The sequence below is a fragment of the Podarcis melisellensis genome (assembly GCF_964234715.1).
Source record: "Podarcis melisellensis genome assembly, chromosome: 4".
Taxonomy (NCBI): domain Eukaryota; kingdom Metazoa; phylum Chordata; class Lepidosauria; order Squamata; family Lacertidae; genus Podarcis; species Podarcis melisellensis.
Genome location: NC_138531.1, coordinates 87331658 through 87347182, shown reverse-complemented (window position 1 = coordinate 87347182; position 15525 = coordinate 87331658). Strand labels below are relative to the sequence as shown.

General features: G+C 42.6%; 1 protein-coding gene across 3 annotated transcripts; it reads right to left on the bottom strand.

Annotated features, from left to right (window-relative positions):
* Positions 1-2357: 2357 nt before the first annotated feature.
* CCDC82 (coiled-coil domain containing 82) lies at positions 2358-15081 on the bottom strand. 3 transcript variants are annotated; one of them, XM_081909948.1, is made up of 9 exons: positions 13440-13768; positions 11872-12007; positions 10996-11579; positions 9817-10036; positions 9573-9665; positions 9304-9428; positions 8041-8211; positions 6360-6545; positions 2358-4773 (listed from the first exon to the last, which is right to left on the bottom strand). In XM_081909948.1, the coding sequence occupies exons 3-9, from the start codon at positions 11572-11574 to the stop codon at positions 4690-4692; spliced, it is 1458 nt and encodes a 485-aa protein (XP_081766074.1). In that variant the 5' UTR covers positions 11575-11579; positions 11872-12007; positions 13440-13768; the 3' UTR covers positions 2358-4689. The 3 variants fall into 3 exon arrangements, with proteins under 3 accessions (XP_081766074.1, XP_081766072.1, XP_081766073.1); XM_081909946.1 differs by lacking the exons at positions 11872-12007; positions 13440-13768 and adding an exon at positions 14933-15081 and having other exon boundaries at positions 10996-11583; XM_081909947.1 differs by lacking the exon at positions 13440-13768 and having other exon boundaries at positions 11872-12393.
* Between the last annotated feature and the right edge of the window lie 444 nt (positions 15082-15525).

The window sequence follows — 15525 nt, the reverse complement described above, 5'->3', positions numbered from 1 at the left end:
GAGGGCAAATTGGCAAAAAAATTGCCAATTGGCAAAAAGGTATGGAAAGACACACACTCCTCTTGAGCGCAAAAAAGAAAGGGACGCGTGAAAGTGAGCGCGAGCGTGGAGTGTCGTGTGAACGGGTGACACGAGGTTCGCCGAGCTCGCCCCCGCTTTCTCTGAAGTTGCTCGCAAGAGTAGCGATCGGAATGGGGCGCGTTGGCTGGATGCCGGAGGGATGGGAGAAGCGATCCCGGAGAGTTTTAATATTTGTTGCTTTCTCTTTCGCCTACCTCGGTCTTTTAAAACCCGGTGGTTGTTGTTTTTGCACAGGCTCCTGCTCAAAGAGTATCTCCTTTTAAGTCAAAGGGAAAGCAAGACGGCTTACTGGTTCCCGGTGTCATAAAGTTCAGACGCGGTTCTCCAATGAATCCAACCCATGCTTGGGAGAAGCGGACGGGCAGATGGTTTCTCCGGAGGGTGGGCGATCCTTAAGTGTCCCTCCCTCCCGTGCCACGGAAAAAAGCCAGCTCCGATCTCGATGCAAAAAGCCCTCCCCGCATCCTCGTGCTCCTTTTTGTCTACTTCCAGAAAAGCTGAGCAAAGCACCCAGGAACGCGGCGGGGGAGAGAGAGAGAGGAGGCGGGTGGGGGGAAGAGTTGGTGGGAGTAAAAGCAGAAATCACGACTCCCAACGATCAGCTAATTCACAAACCAGCTCGAAACTTACAAACTTCCAGCTCTCCGCCTCCAGACCCGTCCGATGCAGCGAGATTCCTCGGTCAATTTGTATATTCCATCCCTTCCCAGACTTGGGGATCTGGTGAGTTTTTGTTGCTGTTGCAATGTCTCTCCAAAGCGCGCTTGACGGTGGTGGTCGCTGCCGCCCTGCCCTCTGCACTTGCCGGTTTAAGAAGAGAGCAGAAAGCTTGCAGTGTTTTTTCCCCCCTCTCCCCCTTTTCCTTCGCTTGTCTCGTGCTTTAAGCCGCCAGGCTGCTACGACTGCACGGCGCGGGGGTTGCAGATACACAGGATTTCATTGTGCTCGCATAGAATCTGAGCAGCGGCGGCAACAGCAGCAACAAACATGAGACTGACGGGGAGCCCTGGCGGAAGGCTGGCACCGTTGCGCGGAAAAAGTCGCCGTTCCCCGAAATGAAGGGCAAGGAGACGCCTGCCGGCCAAACCCTCTCGTTGCAGGGAGCTTCCGTCTACTTAAAAAGCCCGCTTTCCCACGTTATGCTCGGGCACTCGCGATCAAATCAGGGGGCGCTGATATATGTGCATTTCAGAAGGCTGACGCTGTGCCCGTGGAAGTAAAACCCGACACAAATCTACGCGCTACCAGAAAGCAGCCATAGCCTTTCGAAAACAGGCTGCTCCTCTACATGTGAATCGGACCTTGCCAGGTGCTTTGGGGCGTAGTTACACTGGTATAGTGCATGCACCTGGAAGGATAGCACAAGGTGCAGCGTGCACACAAATGGATTCCCTTTGCAAAGTTTCTGCCAAGCTCTTGGAAGATGGCAGTGGAGACTGGATAAAAGGTGCAAGCAATTTCACATTAGCTTTTCTGCCATGCCTGTTAATTCCCAACCCACAAACCTTCAGCAAACAAGATAACTGTGCTTACACATTGGAAGCCATTATTTTATAAATTACATAAACTATAGGGCTTATGATATTATGTGGGCATATGTACATGTACACACAAGCTGTTTGCATAGTGATAGCGTTTTCTAACATTACGTTTCAGCAAGCTTCTTGTTTACCCGCATACTTTTTAAATCCATTATTGGAGGCTGCTGAAATGAGAATATGTTTCCTGAAAAGACGCTGGAGCATTTAATGTTTTTCAGCTGTTTGGCACAAATCACAAGATGCTTTTGAAAAGACTTTTCCGCCCAAACTTTTCATGCACCCATATATCATATTGCTGATGATCGAGCCTGTTTAAGAGATGGAAGAAAGACTCATTCGAAGCAGCAGCAAGCCTTCCACCTGCAAGGTAGGCCTGTAGCTTTTAATCCATTGAGCCAACCACAGCCTCTAAGCTGTTTGAGAAACCGATTTTGCTGCCCGTAAATGCAAAAGCACAGTACACGACTGTACTCAGTTTCGGTGGTGGTGAAGATCTAACCCCCAAAGGACACTTGTGAAGGAGAGTAGGCTTGTGTTTTTTCCTTTTCCAAACCAATTTGGGTACAACCAGCCTCAACAGTGCCTGTAGGTGAACTGACAAGCTTCTTCCAATCAGTGTTAAGCCTCTGTCCTCCTTCCTTGTTAACTGGCCAGCTACGCTTGCAGGCTGGTAAGTCAACCCCAAATGCATGAAGCGGTTAGGGGAACAAATAATAGGCAGGCAAGAGACGGATGGGACATAGTAAAAGAATAGTTTATTGTACAGCTTTATGTAGAGTGCAAGCCTAAGTTATGGTTGATTTTGAAAAGGTAGCGTGTCAGGATAGAGAAAGACACCATGACAAGAATTAAGGGGAGCTTTCCTCTGTAATTCAAAAGCTAGGGGAAACTTGATCGCATCAGAGGATGGCTTGCTCTCTTAAGGTGCGAAAACTCCCACGTTTATGCGAAGAGAACTTGATTCATATCTTTTCCGTTTCCTTACACTTAATATGCTTCTATTTACCAAGTGCAAACATGGGTGGGGCTTATGAACACCTTTGTCAAACACAGCAGGCACAGCCGAGCTGTTAAAGCGAACCAGAGCCTTAAGAATGTTAACACTGCACCCAAACTTTAGACTTTTACTCATCGCAATAAACCTGAGCGCATTAAGGAGTTGCACACAGAGAGTCTGTGCACTTGCTTTTCCCACTGTCCCTTAGCCTCGCCTTTCATACCCCCTTAACTGCTGCTGCCCTGCTGTACCTGATAAGAGCTGTGGTGGCGCTTGGGTGACTTGGGGCTCACCTGGTGAGTAGATGATGAACATAATATAGGAATCACCTTATAGGATCAGACTAAAGATCCAGGTAGTCCAATGTTCTGTTTCCAAACTAATGCCACTAGGAAGCCCACAAGCAAAAGGAAGGTTTGTTCCTGGATTATCACTGCTTCCATTCACATCTGAAGCCCAAACTTATAATAGACGCAGGAAGTTGACTCAAATCAAGTCAGGCCATTGGTCCATCTAGCTCAGTACTGCACACAGTGACTAGCAGCAGCTCCCAAAGGTTTCAGACAGGGGCCTCCTAGACCTACCTCGAGATGCTGGGGGTTGATCCTGGGACCTTTTGCACGTAAAAGAAGATTACCATTGAGCTATAGCCTTTCACACAGGTGACACAGTGGAAATGAACAGAGCAGAAACACCATCTATTCAGCTTACTGAAGAGGAAGAAAGCACACCTGTTCATTAAAGACCCCAACTTACTGTATGTCTGAATCGGAGGCCAAAGGCTTCCTACTCTTCATATTGCCCACAATCAAAAACTGGATGTGTCTCTGATCTGTAATTCATATATATCAAGGCTGCCCAACTCACCTATCCAAGTTAATATACAGGAAAGGTGCTCTGAGTGAACTCTGAACTCCTCTGAAGTATGCACTGGGCCATCATCCCATATACCCTTAAGAACAAATTCATTTTCCAAGTATGGATCCTTGTGCAGCAGGCTTGGGAAAGGTCTGCGGTTTTCAGGAGGAGAAAAAAAGATGAACAGGGCAGTGGAGAAGACACTAAAGTGAGCGAAAGAAACCTGAAACAGCCCAATGAGGACTATGCATGCTCAGTAGCTATAGAATACTAGTTGGCTGTTGGAGTGGAGGAGCCCAGAAAATAGTATATGCATGTGAATCCTGGAAAAGAGCATTGCTGGAACCCTGAGCACGATCACTGCACACTTTAAGACTGTTTTGCAGACCCCACTTGCTAATAGTCTAACTGAAGCTGCTACCGAACAGTCAGTGTCAAGCTGATGAACTGAGCATTCATCAAATTCCCTGACTCCAAAATGGAAACAGACCCAACTGGGTATTACGTCATACAGAATGAGCAGAAGCCTCTGCATATCAGTCTTGTAAAGCATCTTCCCTTCCAAATGCTACAGAAATGGAAAACGGATATTGCTAGCAGTGTAAAGATATTTATTTCTTTTACCGCTCAGCCGGCTAAATGCAAGTCCATGAATTCTGGGTCTCCAGGATGCATAAACAATGATGGCCTGTTGGTTTTAGAGAGCTAATTTGTTACTGCCCTGTGTCCTGGGGGGTGGGAATGTACCTGGTTTACAGCTGGTTTTAAACACTGTGCTGGGAAAGCGGTATGCATATTACAGCCTTTGGGCTTCTCACCATGTGGACCTTTCCTCTTTCAAAAAGAATTGAAGCCAAGCATTTTTCATACACTGGCACAATTCACCTGGGCATCACTGCGCATAAAATTTCATTTCCTGAATGAACACCCGGGTTATTCAGAGACTGTTTTTCATTTTAGATCATTAAGCTGAGCTGCCTGGTGTTCAAGAACACAGAAGAGATGACTTCCACTATAAAAATGTCCTTAGATGATTATTTTGATAATTAAAATGAACTATGAAAAAGAAATACACATTAACTTATTAGTATCCATAACAACATACAGGCACATTGATTGTCTTGCAGTAAAAAGAAAAACAGCTGGAACGCAGCATGATATTCAAATACTATCACCAGTCAAGGGAAAGCACGTTTGTAAGTAGATGCCTTTTTAAAAAAATGATGACATCAAGTCTTTTTTTTCGTCTTGGAAGTTTTCAGCACGTACCATGTACTTCTGAAGTTCAGAATATTGCTTCAAACGAAAGAAAACAAAGTATCATTTTAGCAGACCTAAATTAAAGGTGGAACTTTTTATGTTCCTTTTAAATTTCATTTGCACACTTATAAACCAATTAAAAAGTTACTGAAGCAATGTGCAGTAATAAAAAAAGATTAGAAACCCAGTAAACTAAAAGCAGCAAAACCATTTATACAGTTGTAGAATTATTATTCCACACAATGATTGGGCCACACTTTAGGGAAAGCCTTCTCAGAACAAATATGTATTTCAAAAGCCACCAAAATGTCAAAATGCTAGGTACTTCTCTCTTAGTAGTGCCCCAACTGAGGAGCGCAGTTTCTTGGCAGGGATGGATGTGGCAAGGTGTTCCCTTAGGTAATCTGGTCCCCAAATGTTGAAATACTAAAAGCAAATCCTTGAATTGCACCTGGTAGCCCAGGCATAGGCAAACTCAGCCCTCCAGATGTTTTGGGACTACAATTCCCATAATCCCTGACAACTGGTACTGTTAAGCAAGGGATGATGGGACTTGTAGTCCCAAAAAACATCTGAAGGGCCGAGTTTGCCTATGCCTGTGGTACCCTATTGGCAGCCAGTGCAGCTCCCTCAGCAGAAACCTTATACTGCATGTTGGCAGTGGGATGTCCCAGTCAACTACCTAGCTTCTATACTGGTTTCAGTATATTGGTTTCAGATCACTAATGAATTCCTCGCTTTAACAGCAGCACAGTGCACAATTTTGATAGTTACATCTTCTTTCCATCACACAAGATTGCACCTGTCAAAATTATGCCTTGTATACAAGTGTGAAAGGGATGTAAGTCATGCTCTCTTGGAAACATTATTGATGAGCCTCATGCAAGACAAATCCCACACTTGCCTATATTGATCTAAATATACCTTTTGCAATACCTGCTACAGCTGGTCTTAAAATTCTCCCAGAAAGGAGTAATCTTGACCCCTAGGAATTTTTTTTCTTTTAATAATATAAAGCTGTCTGCTATAGAAAGCTTTTTAAAAAGCAAACTGCTGTACTCTAGTCTTTAAATTTGCTGAAGTAGTGAAAGCAGCAGGATGACATACTTTTAGCAGGTTAAATAAAGCCTAGCAAGGAGTCTGAAGAAAGTGGCACAGTTGCCAGGATCAGAGAGGATGCAGCAACCTCTATGCAAGGCTCCCTCTCTCATTTTATCCTTTTGTTCACTGCCTAATCACAAAATGACACACTAACAATATTGGAAACAAGTCCAGAATCTTCTGTGGTCTTTTAAACAAAATCTCATTGGTTTAAAAACAGGGCTTGCTTTCTAGGATCATGGCATTGGGTAATTATTATGTTGGTAAATATATTCCCTGCAGAAATATGATCACATTAATCATTATAGGAGGGCTGGACTAATTTCAAAGCAGGAGCTACTTTCAGTCAACTTTTCCTGAAACTGCACTTTATGAGCACTTAAATTTACCCTCTTACTTTCTTCACCCTCCACACCTGAATGGCCTACAGTTCTGTACACAAAGTACTAAGTGCTGTACTGATTATTAATTTCCCCTGCTTTCAAAGCAATAGAATTTATGTACAATCAGTTCTACTGTACCTGTTCAATCCAGCCTTCATTATTCTGCTGTGTGAAAACTCTGTACACTGTATCTTTGACTGGTGCATCCTGGAATCCATTGCTTGTCATTAGAGAGCAGCAATTCTGATACAGCTTGTATTTAAAATGTTTCAGGTTGTGATAAACTTCAGTACGGTTTCTACACACAATGCCAATCTCCAACTCCTGTATTATTAAAAGGAAAGTTCTTTTACTGGGCAGGTCTTGGGCAATAATGGGCCATGCAATAGTCTCATCAATTAAACAAGTAAGGTATGACAAAACCTGAGCAGGACATTTATCGATATCTAACTGAATCTAACTTCCACACTCGCCACTTTTCCAAAGGCATCACTGGCATAAATGAAAACCGACCCCATTTTTTCCACTGCTACCCTAAGAATGTCAATTCAGGAAGGCACAGAGGTGATCACTTGCTTTAATCAGTTCTAATACCGGTGCCACTGGGGCTGCGAAATGTTTGAAATAATAAATTAAAAGGATTAAATCTTTGTTGGTATGCACTTATTACCTGTAATTCACAAAGCATACCCTGTTCAACACTAGCTGAATTGCAAGGGAATATTTTTTTTAAAAAAAACCCTGGTTATAGAACATAAACACTGCAAAGCCTAGGTTTATACAGTAGAACAGTCACACCAGTGTAAATCTAAAGAGTCACTCTGCTTGAGAAAGGTAGGGAATATGAAATTAGGAGCCCCACAGGTACACTAGCCCAGTTAAAACTGCACATATGTGCAACAGATGTTGTCAACACACCACTGGAGTTTGACCGAATACTCTTGGAAGTATATAATTCTCACATTGCAAAATCAAAGCCTCTGGAGTGCACCAATTCAGTTCCCATGCTTAGCTTATTTGTACAACTATCTAAGACTATCTACTTGGTTTATATATGAAGTCAGATAAACCATTACACATATAGTCAAACCAACCCAAGCACTGTCGATTTATAGGGAATTCTGAAGATCAAGGTTTAGGGATAATTTTTCACAGATAAATAATATGCCAAGTATACAAGTTACTGTTATACCATAAGCCTTGGTCTCTCTAACAGATAGAACTGTAGAGTTGGAACTCAAACCCTGAGGATCATCTCATCCAACCCCTGCAATGCAAGGATATACAGCTGCCCCATATGGGGATCAAACCTGCAGCCTTGGCATTATCAGCGCCATGATCTAACCACCTGAACTATCTTGTTGACACTATATATCTAGATCTAGATATACACACAGAGAAGATGAATCTAATTTTAAAAAAACAAAATTACCCCAAAATTTATGTCAGGATTATTATTTGCAAGTATATTAATTAGCATATAGACATCAATTATTCTTAGTAAAGCTTGCTATATACTTCTTGATAGAATGTAGTTTTGAGGATATCATAATGATCAGCTTGTTCATAAACAAGCACTATAGAGGAAATTTCTCATAGCCATCTGGGATTTTCAAGTATTATATACTTAGCCACTAATACAAGCAAGAGAAATCTTTGAAACTACTGCCAAAAACCCATTACCCAAAAGTAGACTAAAAAGAAGCATGAGGCTAAAAGATATTAACATCAACATCTCACAAAAAAATAAATAAAAAAAATGCAATGCATTTTAACTTTTTGGTTCTTAGCAGTTTTGTAGCCTGGGAACAAAATTTACCTGCTTGTCATGTGACATGAAGTCATCTACTTGCATTGTCTCACGATCGTATGATTTCCCTGACGGAATCACTGTGAACCTACAGTGCCTCTGCAGTTCACAGGCCTGACAGGAACGGTGCTCTCCAATTCCCTCAACTATGCGGATGTCAGGATAACTATCCACCCGTTTCTGGAAAAAAGATATCCGGTTGGAAATTTTGCTGGTCACTTGTTCCACAGAATCAACTATTGCAATTCAACAATACTAAACATTCATATATTTATCTGTTTAATTTCAACTGCTTGGTTAAAGACCACAGAGCTCTTAATTTCTAGAGTAGGCTCAGTTAGGTCATTGCCCCCTCACCCCCTGCGAGGAAGTGACGTGTTCCTTCTCTTCCTTTCCTCATTCTCTTCCTTCACAATGTGAGCTATGGAAGGAGGATGTGCCTTGCAATAGCAACATTGTTCTAGTTCTACCCAATAAAATTTTTGTCTGCAATTTCCATTGTTGCCACATAGTACAACGCATAACTGATACCTTAAATCTGTAAGTAAAAAAATTACAAACTTATTTCAGTGTGTTGTCTATTAACTGCACAGACAGGCGAAAGGAAGTCTGCTGCTGCACACAGCTGACACAGGATAAAGAAAAGCTTAAAAGGTAAAGGTACCCCTGACCATTAGCTCCAGTCATGGCCGACTCTGGGGTTGCGGCACTCATCTCGCTTTATTGGCCGAGGGAGCCGGCGTACAGCTTCTGGGTCATGTGGCCAGCATGACTAAGCCGCTTCTGGCAAACCAGAGCAGCGCACGGAAACGCCGCTTACCTTCCCGCCGGAGCAGTACTTATTTATCTACTTGCACTTGACGTGCTTTTGAACTGCTAGGTTGGCAACAGCTAGGACCAAGCAACGGGAGCTCACCCCGTTGCGGGGATTCGAACTGCTGACCTTCCGATTGGCAAGCCCTAGGCTCAGTGGTTTTCCCCATCAGAGAGTTTGCTAAGCCCTGCACTTTGAATACAGGTTTGCAGTCATATTCCTTTGTTTGTTTGTTAACCCACATACATGGGTCTATAGAGAAGGGTCTATATAATTAATACATCCTCTTCCAATTCCCATCAGTTTTCAGTCCAGTGTTCCAGCCTGTCAGTATCACTTTGATGCTATCTTCTATAACATGGTGTTAGCTATCCCTATCAGCTTCAAGCCATCTGCACATCTGAAAGGCACCACCTCATCAGAGTCATTTATAAGAACATTGAACAATACCCCAATACCGTATATTTTTCTGTCCAGCGACTTCTCGCCACTAAATTGTCAAGACGAGGTCGAACGAAATCATTGTCGAAGAAGCGAAGGGAAGTCAACATTTCTTTTGCATACTTCTTTTGTCTTCTCCCCTCTGTTGGAAAGAGAAGGAAATCAAATTATCATATGCTTGGTTAGTTTCACAAAGCTACGTATAGTAACACACTTATTTGCTTCAATAATAATTTTAAAAGGTGATTAAAAAGCCTTTTGATTAAGAAAATCCACATTTGCTTACCATATAATGACATCAAAAAGTTATTGTCAATTGCATTGATGAGAAACGCCTTTACAACTCTTTGGAAATGGACAAAATGATCAACATGGGCCACTGTAAGAAATAAAAATATCAGTATGGTTGTCAGACTGATGATTTACATGAGTTACCTGCATGGAAAAAATAATGTTTGGTGGGGCTCTAATAAATATTGTATTGTGACACTAGATAAATGATGTTTACAGGATTTTTATGTTAACCTTACAATATGGAAAGTACTTCTGCAGCAATGTGCCTGACATAGCTTGCTTTTTCTTTTGTGTCTGGCTCTTGTCTTCCTCAGAGTTTTCTTGTTCCAACTCCTGCTCCTCCTCCTCAACTATGAAATCTTTCATGCTGTCAACCTCAGATGCATCACTGATTTCAGCAGGTGTGAGAGATGAATGGGAAGAATCATCTTCTATTATCACATCCTCTTCAGAATCCTAGTGACATTAAGAAGCAGAGGCTTATTTGAATCCTTTATTTAAATTCATTTGTGTTACCATAACATATTATTATTAATAACTAACTTTCCATATTGCCCATCATTCAAGGATCACAGGGCAGTTTAGAATATAAACACACAAAATTATATAACATAATAACAAACAAAAAAATACCCCCAACCCCAGTTTAAAAGGCCATAATTGTTTAATCAGCCAAAGGCTTGGGAGAAGAGGAACATTTTCACCCAGCGCCTCAAGATACGTAATGAAGGAGTGAGGCAAGCCTCCCTGGTGAGAGCATTCCACAAATGGTAAGCCAGTGCAAAAAAGGCTGGTTCTCACACGAAGAAGGGCATCAGAGGATGAGTGCAGGGTCCAGATCATTTCATATATTTGCAGTCGAAATTATTCAACCCTCATTTCAAATCAGGCTTATTAACAAAATTTACAGACCTTCAGCTTTCTGCAATGAGCAAATCAAACAAAATTAATTGAAATAGCTCAACACAACACATGCTTCAAGTGGTTTGAAGCATATTTTATACACACACACTTTTAAAAGCACTGGCAAACCACTCCCAAACACCCATTAGCACCCAAGGTAGGGTAATAGACCATAGCTACTTTCAACAATTGAATTGCCATCACTGCCTTGATGTAAAAAGGTGCCTGTACAATTTCAGATAACTTGTCCTAGCTTGGGAAGTAGAGAGAAGCCAAAATGCAAGGCAGTCACCTTCCTGTTTTCAGTAAAGTTGTTGCCATAACAATACCAGAGCCAAGTCAAGATTATTTCTGGTTCAGGGACTGGGCCTAGTAGTATGTGTTCCTGCAATAAGTAGCAGCAGTTCCTTTTTACTTTTAGCATTTTCCAACAAAAGTTCTCATGAGCACAGCAAATCTGCACGAGAACAGCAAGCACGACGATACATTCTGCAAATGAATAAAAAATGTACCTCATGACATTCACTGAGGCCGGAAGCTCGAGTAGATAGCCGTTGGGACAGTTCCTGCAGTTTCATTAGCCTGTCTTGTTTTCTCTTTGCTTCTTTTTCTGCAGGTGATGTGCATTCAGTGGACAAGTCGTTCTCATCAATTATGCAACTGCGTTTGGCAAACACTTTCCTAACAATGTCGCTATTGTCACTATTGTCACTATCGTCGCTGTCATACACTACGGTTCTCCGAGACCTCTTGCGTTTCCCAAGGTTGATGTTTTCTTCATCTACGTCCTCTCCTGCTGCACAATCACCCCCTGTCTCAACATCTGGAAGGCCATCTGCGTTAACCGAAGTTTCATCTTTATCCTCATTGTGTATGGGTTCACCTTTCTCTCTCGCATCTGAATCATCATCTGAACTGGTTTCAAGTTCTTTTTCTGATGCTGATGTAATTTCATCACTCTCTTCCTCGCTATCAAACAATATACATCTTCCCTTAGTTCGCTGCCAGTCAATCCGAGATTTGGCTACCGGTTCTTTTGCTCTTGCATTTCTCCTCGTTTCATATCTTCTGTTTTTGGAATTTGGTTCCATAAGGACTTACTAAGAAATAAAATCAAAATGTAGTTGTGAATTCAGGGAACTGCAAAAATAGAAAGTGGGATTCTCCTAACCTGAGACTTAAATTTAACAAGTTAAATTCTGGGGAAGTTGAAAAATCTCTTCTGTTTTATCTTGCACAGGCAGTGGAACCTTATAAGCAATGTTTTAAATTAATACCGTCACAGCTGACCTATACTGCTGTAAATCTCTGTAAAGTGAGCTCACTTGCATCAGATTCCTCTTTCTCCACACCAAGTGAAATCAGCTAGCAAATATTTGAAAACATACTCAAGACCACAAAATTAAGGAAGAGATAAGGGTGAAAGTGCTGAGAAGCCTGTTTCAGTTAATGCAAATCTTCTATTTTAAGAAGTCCATACAGCTCAAAGTGAAAGTTCTGAATCAGCTGCTGTGGTGGCATTTCCTGCCAGAAACGGACAATGATTAGAGTAATTAAATTACAAATTAAATTAATTACAAAATCTAATTAATAACAATTTTAAAAATTAAATTGATTACAAAACAAAAAATGGCTGATATCTCCTCACACTCATTGTTACTCTCCTGCTTTGTACCTCTCCATGCTTCATTGGGCTAAGTAATTATTAAGTGTGAGCTCCTAAATATCAAAATAAATACATTTTTTAAAATAAAAAAACCTGCTCTTTTGAAGTCAGCTGAATGTTGGAAGATTCAGGAAAGACAGAAGAAAATCCTTCTCCTAGTAGCGCATAAACTATGGAACTTGACCCTACAGGAGGCTGTGATGGCCAATAACTTGGATGGCTTTGAATGAAGATTGGAAAATAATAATGGGAGGATAAGGGACGCGGGTGGCGCTGTGGGTAAAACCTCAGTGCCTAGGACTTGCCGATCGTATGGTCGGTGGTTCGAATCCCCACTGTGGGGTGAGCTCCCATCTTTCGGTCCCAGCTCCTGCCCACCTAGCAGTTTGAAAGCACTCTTAAGCGCAAGTAGATAAATAGGTACCGCTTTATAGCGGGAAGGTAAACAGCGTTTCCGTGTGCTGCGCTGGTGCTGGCTCGCCAGAGCAGCTTCGTCACGCTGGCCACGTCACCCGGAAGTGTCTCCCGACAGCGCTGGCCCCCGGCCTCTTAAGTGAAATGTGCGCACAACCCTAGAGTCGGACACGACTGGCCCGTACGGGCAGGGGTACCTTTACCTTTACCTTAAGGCTATCACTGGCTACTAGCCACAATGCCTATGTTCTGCCTCTGCTGTCAGAGAAACTATGCCTCTGATTGCCAGTTGCTGGAAATCACAGGAACGGAGAGTGCTGTTTCACTCAGTTCCCACTTCCAGGTTTCCCACGCATTTGGTCGGCCACTGTGAGAACAGGATGTTGGGAAAGATGGGCCATTGGCCTGATCCAGCAACTCTTCTTTCGTTCTTAATCCCTGCAACCACCATTCAGCTGATCCAACAACCAATGTGTTTCCTTTTAAAGTTCAGCTCAATTCTTACTTCAAACTCTCATTCGGTAACAAATGACACGAGGAATAAAAGAAACTGAGCATAAATTTTAAAATAATTAATTACAGCACAAGTACCAAGGCCCAAACCTTTCCAGAAGGCCTTCACTCAACTTAGAGACCTTACATACAATTGTAAAAAAGTGAGGCAACGTTTATGGATTCTCAGCAGTGACAGAGAACTCTGCACACGTTCGGAGGCAACCTTTTCCCTGTTAATATACCTTTGTGTCCTACTCCAGGGAGTTCAAATGAAGGCCTGCAGACTGGCCATTTGAACCCTTACAACCATTATTCCAGCTCAACCTTCATTACTACTCTATCTAGAACCCAGCCAGAATCCCACTTCTTTAAATAAATGACCTTGCTTTCAAAACAATTATTTTCCCATTGTGCTTGTTTGATTTATACACAACTTCTCAAAACGGATGATTTATTTTTATACATGTATTAATGCAAACTGCTTTGTAAGACTTGCTTGGTAAGCCCTAACGGGTTGGGGTCAGGTTTTTAGCTTGGCCTGTCTGTGCCTTTTGCATATTTTTTTTTAAAAGAGCATTAATATACTCTTGCCTTTCCCACCATTTTCAGTTCCCTAGGGCAGCTCACAACCAAAATGCAAAGCATCTGTAACAAGCAAAAAATAAAATTACATCATCCCACTGGCAGAAAAAAGAAGTCCCTCCTCCCTGTTCATCCTAGACTCCTACACTTTTTAAGCAGAGGTTGGATGGCCATCTGTCATCGATGCTTTAGTTGAGATTCCTGTATTTCAGGGGGCTGGACTAGATGATCCTTGAGGTCCCTTCCAACTCTATGATTCTAAGATTCCTGTTGACAAGCCTACCTAGATTGCTTAGAAAGCTAAGCGGATTGTAATCTGCTTTAGGATGTTAATGTGTTTTAAAACATTTATACTTTTTTATCTCTTAAATTTCTATACAGCCCTTCTTTAGAGGAACACAGGGAGGATTAGGGACACAAGGGGTTGTAAAATGTAAGGTTGCGAATTTCTGCTGGTTTCACTTGCTTTTGTCTTCTGGAAACCTCTTTTGAGATTTTATTTTTTAAAAAAATCAAGCGGTGGAATAAATATATGAAAAAACAATAAGGGAATCTGTGGGGAGTGGAGTAAGGAAGTGCCGGCCCTTGCAGCTTTCCTCAGCTTTCACCACATGCTCAGAGGCACTCCTGGCAGTGGCTGCCTTTAAAACTACAGACACCACCTCTGAAGAGAAGGCAATAATAATAATAATAATAATAATAATAATAATTTATTATTTATACCACGCCCATCTGGCTGGGTTTTCCCAGCTATTCTGGGTGGCTTCCAACAGAATATTAAAATACAATGGTCTATGAAACATTAAAAGCTCCCCTAAATAGGGCTGCCTTCAGATGTCTTTTTCCTTTCTCCTCCTGTGATGAGGCTGCATTTTAACATTTTACTGTCTCAATATTTTAATGTTGTATTTTAATCTTGTTTTTAAGCTGTATTCATTCAACTTGTTTTTATTATTGCTTGTTAGCCGCCCTGAGCCCGGCCTTGGCTGGGGAGGGCAGGGTATAAATAAAAATTATCATTATTATTATTAAAAGTCTGGTAGTCGTTTTTCTCTTTGACATCTGGTGGGTCTTTATTAATTTCTCTGTGCCTGGTTTCGGTTTCGTTTAAAGCAAATGGGCACTGGGCTGAACTTCCCCTTCCCAGCGCCCTCAGGCAGACAGTTCCCGCCAGAGTCCGCCCTCGAATTCCCGCGCTCTGGAGCAACGGACCCAGCACGCGCGACACCCCTCCGCTCCCCTCCCCTCTCTCTCTTTTTCCCGCGCGCGCCCTTTTCCTCTCTCTCGCTTACCTGAGAGGCGCCAAAGCTGCGCGCACATACGAACAGGAGAGGAGGCGGGGCCCTAAAAAGCCACGCCCACCACCACAAACTGCGTATTATTTTTTTCCTTTATTCTTTTGGTCCCGCCTCCTGCGCTGCGGCCCGCGATTGGCCGCACTTCCCCGCCGGGATCGGCAAGCTCCCTGCCCCACCTCCTCACGTTTTTATTTCGCGCGCTGACGCGCAGCCCGCTTTCGCCCCTCCCACTCGCGTTCCTTTTCCCGCTCCCCTCCATAGAGTTGATAATGGTAGAGACGCGCACATACACGCAGTGATTAAGCTTCCGGGTTCACACTGGAAAACATTCCCCCCCTGGGGTTTTTTTTGGGGGGTGTGTGCGGCGGTAACATTGCAAACAATGGGAAACGTGCACGGGTGTGCCCTCTCCCCTTTGAAGAATAAATATAAAAGGCAGCACCCAAACTAGGAAAGGGGGATACTGTTTCAGGTTTTACTTTTATCTGATGCAGGAATTTTAGCCATTCCTAAATTTGCACGGTACCTGCTAGAAAACTGAGGGCGCAAATGCCGTGCAAATCAGTGCCCTGTTTGGGGAATTATGT